Genomic DNA, 9,808 nt, shown 5'->3' with positions numbered 1-9,808 from the left:
CCTTTAAGGGGCGGGGCTGCGCCCTCTGTGGCAGATGCGGATTGGCCGGGAGAGGTGCCCGGAAGTGATGCACTGAGAAGCCCACGTGTGCGTTCCCATCCCACATGGCGTTGCTCCTGAAGAGTCGGCTGTGGCCCGTGAGGCCCCTCGCGCCCTTGGGCCGCCCCGTGGGACGACGCGCGGCCAGCGTGGGCGCCGATGCCGGGGCTGCGGTGCGAGTGCGGTTCGCCCCCAGCCCCACAGGTAACCTTGACGGACGTGATGCTGCAGGTCGAGGTCCACAGTCCCGTGCCCGCCACCCCCTCCCCCCAAGGTTCCCGAACGAATCCCTTCCGGTGGCATCGCACTGGGCGGGCAGGGCGACCCCATTTTCCAGAGGCAGAAGCCGGTCCACGAGCGGAAATTATTCTTATTGCCAGGAAGTTCTTTGTGTTCCGTCCTTTTATTTCTGTATCCGATGAGTGCACGTCAGGCACAGACTGTGTGGGCTAGGTGCCCTTCCAGGCGATGGGATGTGGGGGTCGTCGGGGAAGGATGGCGGCCCCTGTCCTCAAAACGCCTACACTGTGCTGGCCACGACGAGCACGTGTAAAAATCCCCATCCTCGGGATCCCCGGGTGGCCCAGGTCGAGTCCCGCGTCGGGCTCCCTGCGTGGAGCCTGAGCCTGCTTCTCCGTCTGCCTGTGTCTCTGCCTCTTCTCTCTCTCTCTCTCTCTCTCTCTCTGTCTGTCTCTCATGAACAAATAAATAAATAAAGTCTTAAAAATAAAATCCCCATCCTTTTAGACAGTGCCATGAGCCATGTGAGAAACGAAGCAGGGAGGGAGCTGGGGCTTAGGCAGGAAGCTCAGGAAGGCCTTGTTGAGCACGAATCACTTGAGCTGGGAACCCAAAGACGTGAAGCCCATAGGAGGAACGTTATGCGCAGAGGAAATTGCACGCAGGTATAAAGGCCCTGTGGTTAGTGGTGTTGGCGTTCAGCAAGCCAGAGAGTGAGGCAGGGGTGCCATGGGCCTCTCTGCTAGTTCCTCCGGTTTTTGTTCTCAAGGAGTCCACCTTCTGCCCCATCGACACCAAGCATGCCTCTGATTCTGTACTTTAGGGTCCACACTTAAGGCTTCCTCTGTGGCAAGATCCCAGCTATTCAGAGTGACAGGATCTTTCCTGGCAGGCAGTAGAGTGCAGACTGGGCTTCTCAAGCCATTGAGACGGGACTAGCTTTTAATTTCCAGTTGATCATGTATCAATATTTTTATAGAATCTGACATCAATGAGTTACTAAAAAGGGAAAATACGAAAAGTGAGCGTATTTCTATTAGATTCACCAGATATAAGATTCCTCTGTCAGATCGCTGTCTCTAAACATTTATTCTCAATTTCCGTAGTTGGTTGTGAGCTGGCCCTAATTCACAGACCAGTACTGGTTTGCACTGTCCTTTGCAGAGCACCCAGTGGTTGGCTGCCAAGGCGTGAGATTGGCTGAGTCCACGTTGCCAGTTTTGCCACTTCCTAGCTGTGTGATGTGGGCAAATTCTATAACCTCTCTGAGTTTGAGTGTCACCCTCTGTCAAATGGAGCTAATGATGGTACCCACCTCACGGGTTTGAGCTGATGCAGCTGAGGCTCTTAGCAAGGTCTGGTACTTAGTAACCAATATTCTTTTTTTATGATTGTAGTTCTCATTTTCCTTGCTGATTTGTAGGAAAAGCCTATGAAGGCTGTTGATTACAGACAGGTAAAAAGAATTATCAAGCAATACAAATCATTAATTGCTAAAACCAATTGAAAGCTGTACTTATCAATTTAGATCTCACAACCACTGTATGAGGGAGGTTTCTATTTTTTTTTTTTTTTGTTTTTACTAACAGATGAGACTGAAGCTCATACAAGGGAAGTCGGGTCCCCAAGGGACAGCAACTAGTAAATGAATGCAGAATTTAAATGCAGGTTTATTTGGTTTAAGAGGTTGTGCTTTCAGGCAGCCCGGGTGGCTCAGCGGTTTAGCGCTGCCTTCAGCCCAGGGCCTGATCCTGGAGACCTGGGATCGAGTCCCACGTCGGGCTCCCTGCATGAAGCCTGCTTCTCCCTCTGCCTGTGTCTCTGTCTCTGTGTGTGTGTCTCATGAATAAATAAATAAAATCTTTTTAAAAAGAGAGAGGTTGTGCTTTCAATTACTGGCCCCTCCGTCTTCCATCTTGGAGACCACTGGTTTTTGTGGTGACCATGCAATAACTAGCCGAAAGTTACATAATCAGTGTTGAACTGGAGTCCGCAGAAGAGCCTTTGGTGTCCTGCACAGCCTTCTATACTTGTGGATGCAGAGAAGCTCATTGTGGAGGTAGGGTCATGGCTTGGACCAAAGAAGATAGGATAAGGGGAAATGAGAAAATGCTTATTAATAATCTTTTTTTAAGATTTTATTTTTTCATTAGAGACACAGAGACATAGGCAGAGAGAGAAGCAGGCTCCCTGTGGGGAACCCAATGTGGGACTTGATCCCACCACCCTGGGATCACAACCTGAGCCGAAAGCAAAAGCTCAGCCACTGAGCCACCCAGGCGCCTGGAAAATGCTTAATTTTAAGCTTTCAGTCAGGAATGATGGTAATCTTAGGAGTTTGAACTCAGGTGCAAAGAAATACAGTGGAGTCAAATACTGGTTCATGTTGAAAGCCAAAACTTAAGGTGAAAAAGAGTATATGCAAAGCATAATCGTATGGGTTTTTTTTTTGTTTGTTTGTTTGTTTTTACCCAAGCACATCATTGAATTTGCACACGTCAAATGCATGTGTGATACAGCTTTAGTGGATAATCCTCTGCTTGTCCTCATTTCGGTAGAACTTGGCCTTGAAGCAAATTTCAAAGTAGAATGGTGGGTAGAGCTGAAATCTTTTCACAAAATCACATACTCTAAAACTTGGGTGGTCTTCTTCCAGGATGAGGGGCTATAGGAGTCGACCATCCCCATCCTCTGGCTGTCTGTCTGGGTCTTAGCTGGAAAGATGAGACAGGGTAGCTGTTTCTTGAACTTTGACACTCACTGGGACATCCTGTTACAAGCAGGGCTTGCTTACCTTTTTGGGTGAGGTACGTTTGTTTATCCTCCTTGTCTTGTCTGAACCGTTCTCTTTTACCAGGCTTCTTGCACCTGGGTGGCCTCCGCACTGCCTTGTACAACTATATCTTTGCCAAGAAGCACCAGGGAAGCTTCATCCTCAGGCTGGAGGACACAGATCAGACCCGCCTTGTGCCTGGAGCAGCGGAGAATATCGAGGCCATGCTGGAGTGGGCAGGTGAGACAGGCAAAGGGAAAGGAACCTTCTCCAAGGGGGAAGGCAGAGCTGGGATTCTATAGGCCTTCTCATGGGGCCCTAGATGAAGAGTGAGGATTTCCTGTAGTTATGTGTACATTTGTGCTGTCTCAGGGGGGCACGTGCCACCCCAAAACATGCTGAAGCTCCCTGAGGAACAGCTCCGAGGCTGTTTTGAGGTTCCTTTTCTTACTGCAGAATCTCAGATCCAGCTGGGAGCAGACAGGAAAACAAGCCAAGCATCTGCTCTGGAGCAGGTAGGCCGATAGTGGGAGAAAGCTCCGGCTAGCCCTTATTCCCATGTGGGAATGCTAGCCCAGCTTGTTCAATCTTCTCACTTCCCAGAGGACTCAGAAATGCAAGTCTTTATTTATTAGTCTCTTTTTAATGAATATCTCCCATTGTTAAAGTTGAGCCTGAATTTCTTTTTTTTTTTTTTTTTAATCACATTGTGTGAGCCAAACAAAACATGTACAGCATCTAAAGTCAATCTTCTTGTGGGAAGTTTAATCCAGAGGCCTGCTAAACTACAGGAAGATGAGGAGTGTGTGTGTGTTCCTTGGGTCAACAGTCACCTACTTGTCAGGACAGGTAGAACCAGTTAGGCTCCCCAAGGAAAAATACCAAAAATATCAAGACTTTTATAAGATGTGTATCTTAATCTCAGGTAAATCATTAACAAGATTTTGGGTTCCCAAAGGGGAAAAACAGATCGTGTCTGTACCTTCTGTCGTAGAACATTATAGCAGATGCTTAAGTCAAGATTAGTTGAATAAAGGAATTCGTTCACAAAGATCACTTACTATAATGAAGGTCAAGTTCCAGCATTGAACAGAGACCCTGTGTCCAGTGAGTAGGGAAAGATAGATAAACAGACTAATTCATTCTCACCGTGACGTTATGTTGATGAGTGCTATGGAGACCAGGGTGACAGGTTAGGGAACTGGCAGGGAGAGATGTTCTCTTAGGATGGTCTTTTTGGAGGAGGCGACATGAAAGCAGAGATTGCACGGTGAGGGGCAGCCCTGTGGTTACCTCGGCAAAGACTATTCAAAGCAGAGGGAAGAGCAGATGTGAAGGCTCTGTTGCAGGAAAGCGTGTGATGTATTAGAGGAGCAGCAAAGAGGCCAGTGTGGCCCGAGCACAGTGAGCAAAGCAAGGGGACTAGGTGTGAAGACAGAAGTTGGCCAGAGTGGAACCATGTAGTGCCAGGCAGACCAGGATGAGAACTCGGATTTCACGAAGTTGAAATCCTGCTATGTTCAGGTGCTGTACTAGGCACGAGAGGTACACTGATGAACTAGTCCCACCCTTGGAGCCCCTTGTGCAGTATGATAATGTGAGTGGATCCTGTGGCCCCGTAGCAGAGCTCTTTACTCAGCATTGTGGCAAGGCAGAGGGGTGGCTGACCTCTGTAGCTTCCTGCCTTAGGAGTCACCCACCCTTCCTTCCTTCCTTCCTTCCTTCCTTCCTTCCTTCCTTCCTTCCTTCCTTTATTTAATTCACTTCATATGAAATTCACCATTTCAAAGTCTACAAATCCAGGTACCTGGGTGGCTCAGTTGGTTAAGTGTCTGCCTTCAGCTCAGGTCATGATCCTGGGGTCCTGGGATGGAGTCCCACATTGGGCTCCCTGCTCAGTGGAGAGTCTGCTTCTCCTTCTGCCCTTCCACTCTCCTTGTGAGTTCCCTCACTGTCTCTCTCAAATAAATAAATAAAATCTTTTTTAAAAAAGTATACAGATCAGGGATTCCTTAGTGGCTCAGCGGTTGAGCATCTGCCTTTGACTCAGGGTGTGATCCTGGTCTCGGGATCAAGTCCCACATCGGGCTCCCTGCGAGGAGTCTGCTTCTCCCTCTACCTGTATCTCTGCCCCTCTCTGTGTATCTCTCATGAATAAATAAATACAATCTTAAAAAAAAAAGTGTACAGATCAGTGGTTTTTAGTATATTCACTATGTAATGCCAAGTATCACCATCATCTAATTTCAGAACGTTTCCATCCTCCCAAAACAAAACTCCATATTTATCAGCAGTCACTCCTATTCCTGCTTCCTTCTAGTCCTTGGCAGTTGCTAATCTATTGTCTGTTGTTTACCTATTCCAGACATTTCATATAAATGGATTCAGATAATAATGTGACCTTTAACACGCCTGGCTTTTACTTAGTTTAGGAGTTCTATGTTGTAGCATGTGTCAATACTTCATTCCTTTTTGTGACCAAATAATCATTATATGGAAATACCACCTTCTGTTCATCCATTCGTCAATGGATGGGCATTTGGATTATTTACTTTTTTTTTTTTTTTAAGATTTATTTGAGGTGGGGGTAGACAAAGAATCTCAAGCAGACTCCTTGCTGAGCCTGGACCCCGACATGAGGCTCAATCTCAGGACCCGAGATCTTGACCTGAGCCCAAATCAAGAGTTGAACGCTTAACTGACTGAGCCACCCCGACGTCCCAGTTTTTTTACTCCAATGAATGGAACTGCTATGAACATTTATGTACTAGCTGTTACATGAACATATGTTTTCAGTTACCCTAAAGCCACTCTTAAAATCCTGGGCCATTCCAAATGCTGAACATGTTAAAGTTATGTCAGGAAGGGGCTCCTGAATCACTGTCCTTTCTGACAAATGAAGAAACAGAGAGCGGGAGAGGTTAGCTGAATGATAATGATCACAGTCCAAACTGGCTGAGTGCTTAGCACTTAGCAATACACCAAGCACTTCACCTATGCCATCTCATGCTGACCTCAAAGTACTGCCCAGGTGTTATAATCTCATTGAGGAATTGGAAGCTCTGAAAGGTGACTTGCTCAAGGCTCCAGAGCAGGCCAATGTGTTTGAACCCAGGCCTGTTTGCCTACAGAGTCTGTTAATGTCAAGTATGCAGGATTAATCACATCCTTACCTTCCTAACTCCTCGGAAAACTATTTGAGGGCAGAAACCCCACCATCTGGCTCTTCTCTGCCCCTTCTGTCTCTGTGGGATGTGTTTATAGGTTAAATCTGTCCTTTGTGACCTGAGGAAACTAGACTTTGGGTTGGGCTGTGGCTCAGAAGAGATCACATTTCATTGAACATCACATAGTGCCGCGGTTCTCCACGTGATCCTCGGGCTAAGCAGTTTGTGAGTGCTGATGCATCCTATTCTTGCTGCTATTGTGCGCAGTAGGCCATCAGCTCCATCTTGCAGGGAAGGATGCTGAGGCAGTACAAGTAGTTAAAAGCGTGGACTGGAATCTGCTAGCCTGGGTTTCAGCGTAGTTGTACCCTTTGTCATTGGTCAAGTGAAGTAACAACCCATCTGTGCCTAGTGTCCTTACCAAATGGGCGTCGTGATGGCATCTAGCTGGTAGGGTGGTTCTGAGGCTTGGCGATGTAACAGAACAGAAAAGCAGTCTGACAGGTGCTTGGCACTGTGGCACTCACACATCTTCAGGATCCCTTGTCACAGCTGCTCAGGCACAGAACCGGGGGTCCCATCAAGGCCTGACGGACTATACCAGGAACTATGCTTTGATCTGAGCCAGCTGTGCCAGGCCTGGGCTGCTCTCCCACCTGGGGGAAGGACGGGTAGAGAGGAGGTGTGGAGTTGAGAGCATAGGCTGTAAGGGCAGCATACCTCCATGACTCCTTATCCATCAGGCCACATGACCTTGAGTGCTTAGCCTCTCTTGTTTTTTAACTTCTCACCTGTGAAAGGGAAATCGCAATAGTAATGACCTTGAGGATTGTTGTGAGGATTACAGGCCTTACTGAACACACAAAGTACGTAGAACAGTGCCTGGGAACCAGTGCTGCAAGCACATTCGTTATTAGTGTTTGGTGATGATCGTCTCTTGCTATGTCCTAGGCATCCCACCTGACGAGAGTCCCCGCCGGGGAGGTCCTGCGAGCCCCTACCAGCAATCCCAGCGACTTGAGCTATACGCCCAGGCCACAAAAGCACTGCTGGAGTCCGGCACTGCCTACCCCTGCTTCTGCTCACCACAGCGGCTAGAGCTCTTGAAGAAGGAGGCGCTGAGGAACCGCCAGACACCACGGTGAGAACCTGCTCCCCAAAGTTGCATATGTCCCTCTGCTGTTGCTGCATTAACAGATCACCCCCAGACTTTGGCCATCGTGTGGCTTCCTATGGGTCAGGAGACTGGGCACAGCCTAGCTGGGCCTCTTGCAAAGCTCCATTCAAGGTTTTTTCCAGCTTTGTGGTTTTCTCAAGGCTTGGCTTATGGAGGATCTGCTTCCTGTTTCTCTCATGAAGCTACTTGCAGACCTCAGGCTGCTCTGGCTGTTGCCTGGAGATGCCTGCTCCTTGCCACATGAGCCTGTGCATAGGGCAGCTCATGGCATAGCAGCAGGCTTTGCTGCCAGTGAGCCAGAAGGAAAGAGACCAAGCAAGACAGAAGCCAGTCTTTTTGTAACCAAATCAAGAATGTGACATCTCATCACTTCTGCATTCCCTTTGTAAGAAGGAAGCCACTAGGTCCAGCCCACACTCTGAGGAGGGGATGACACAAGGGTAGAAACATGGGAGGGCGGGAATCACTGGGGCCATGTCAGAGCTGACCATCACATTGGCTCTTGAGCAACAGTAACACATAATTTCAATTGTTGGTTATTCTGAGTAAGTAAAAGGGTTTCAGGTCCAACGAGATATATGTGCAAAGATCTCTCCTAACTCTGACTCTGGCCACTCAGTTTTCCTCATCATAGACAAATGCTGTGAGACTTTTATTAGGTCTCCTCTAGGTACTCAACACAATCCTTAATGTGCATTGTTTCTCTTCTCCCCCATCCCAACAGCAGCACACAATTTACGGCTTGTACAACTTACCCATTTCCACTTACCGTCTTGAGGATATCAGTCTATATTGGCACATGGATTTTTCTAACACTTGCACAGTATTCCACTGTACAGATGTACCATCCCTTAAACCAGTTTCTTACTAACGAATCTTTATTATTATTATTATTATTCATGATAGACACAGAGAGGGGGAGAGAGAGAGAGAGAGGCAGAGACACAGGCAGAGGGAGAAGCAGGCTCCATGCAGGGAGCCTGATGTGGGACTTGATCCCCGGTCTTCAGGATCACGCCCTGGGCTGAAGGCAGGCGCCAAACCGCTGAGCCACCCAGGGATCCCCTCTTTTTTTTTTTTTTTTTTTTTTTTAAGATTTTATTTATTTGACAGAGAGAGAGAGCACAAGCCAGGGGAGCAGCAGAGGGAGAGGGAGAAGCAGGGTCCCCGCCAAGCAGGGATCTGGACCTAGGGCTCAATCCCAGGACTCTGGGATTGTGACCTGAGCCAAAGGCAGACGCTTAACCAACTGAGCCACCCAGGTGTCCCCTTACTAATCTTTGTGCTATTTTCAGTCTGTAGTTATAACAAAGGAGTTGGAATGGATCATGTTGACATATATTGTTGTGCGTGTGTACAGGTTGTTTATTGGAGACCTTCCTAGATGTGGAATTTCAGGACCAGTTTGGAGCTTTGATAAACACCACCTTGCTTCCTCTCAGCAGTGGCATCAGAACATCTGAGCTCCAGTTTGTTTATTTTTCTTTTGAGTGAGAGAGTATACACATGCACTCCAGGGGGTGGGGGACAGAGGGAGAGAGAGAGAATCCCAAACAGGCTCCGTGCTCACCATGATGTGGGGCTCAATCTCATGACCTTGAGATCGTGACCTGAGCCGAAATTGAGAGTCAGATGTGTAACTGACTGAGCCGCCTAGGTGCTCCTGTTTTTAAAGAATTCTTAAAACTTTTTTTTAAGTTTATTTAAATCATCTGCACACCCAGCATGGGACTTGAACTCATAGCCTCAAGTTCAAGAGTCATATGCTCTTCTGACTGAGCCAGTGAGGTGCCACTCCCTTCCCTCCCTTTTTTTTTTAAGGTAGGCGCCACACCCAATGTGGGGCTTAAAGTCTGAGATCAAGAGTCAAACTCTACTGACTAAGCCAGCCAAGTACCCCTCTAGGTTCCAATTTAAATGAACTGTTTGGACAAGGACTGGATGTTTGTATGAGGTCTTTTAAAATCATGGTCAAATTCTGTCATGGAATCCACAAAGTCATTTACCAACTGAACACTTAGCTTTCTGTCAAGAGGTACGTTTTCAAGCTTTACATTTGTATATCAGGATGCTTTGGGGAGCAATAATGGAATACCCTATTTAAAAGGCACAAACCTGGGGTGCCTGGGTGGCCTCATGTCTGCCTTCAGCTCAGGTTGTGATCTCAGCCTTCCTGCTTAGTGAGGAGTTTGCTTCTCCCTCTTCTGCTCCTCCCTCTGCTTGTGCTCAAACTCTCTTTCTCTCTCAAATAAATAAATAAAATCTTAAAAAAAAAAAAGGGGACAAACCAGGGGCACCAGGCTGGCTCAGTCAGTGGAGCATGGGATTTTTGTTTTTAAAGATTGTATTTGGGATCCCTGGGTGGCGCAGCGGTTTAGCGCCTGCCTTTGGCCCAGGGCGCGATAGACCCGG

General features: G+C 47.7%; 1 protein-coding gene across 7 annotated transcripts in view; it reads left to right on the top strand.

Moving 5' to 3' along the window:
- The first annotated feature begins 87 nt into the window (after positions 1–87).
- EARS2 (glutamyl-tRNA synthetase 2, mitochondrial) overlaps positions 88–9,808 on the top strand; it is a 28,668-nt gene continuing 18,947 nt past the window's right edge. For all 7 annotated transcript variants that reach the window (XR_008666375.1, XR_008666374.1, XR_008666376.1 and 4 more), the window contains exons 1-3: positions 88–243; positions 3,137–3,292; positions 7,171–7,360. Coding sequence is in view for 1 of the 7 variants with exons in the window: in XM_055339523.1 (XP_055195498.1) it covers positions 105–243; positions 3,137–3,292; positions 7,171–7,360 (485 nt within the window). In the remaining 6 variants the exon portion in view is untranslated. The remainder of the gene's footprint in view (positions 244–3,136; positions 3,293–7,170; positions 7,361–9,808) is intronic.

The sequence above is a fragment of the Nyctereutes procyonoides genome, unplaced genomic scaffold (genome assembly GCF_905146905.1).
Source record: "Nyctereutes procyonoides isolate TBG_1078 unplaced genomic scaffold, NYPRO_anot_genome, whole genome shotgun sequence".
NCBI lineage: Eukaryota > Metazoa > Chordata > Mammalia > Carnivora > Canidae > Nyctereutes > Nyctereutes procyonoides.
This window is presented reverse-complemented; position numbering and strand designations above follow the sequence as displayed.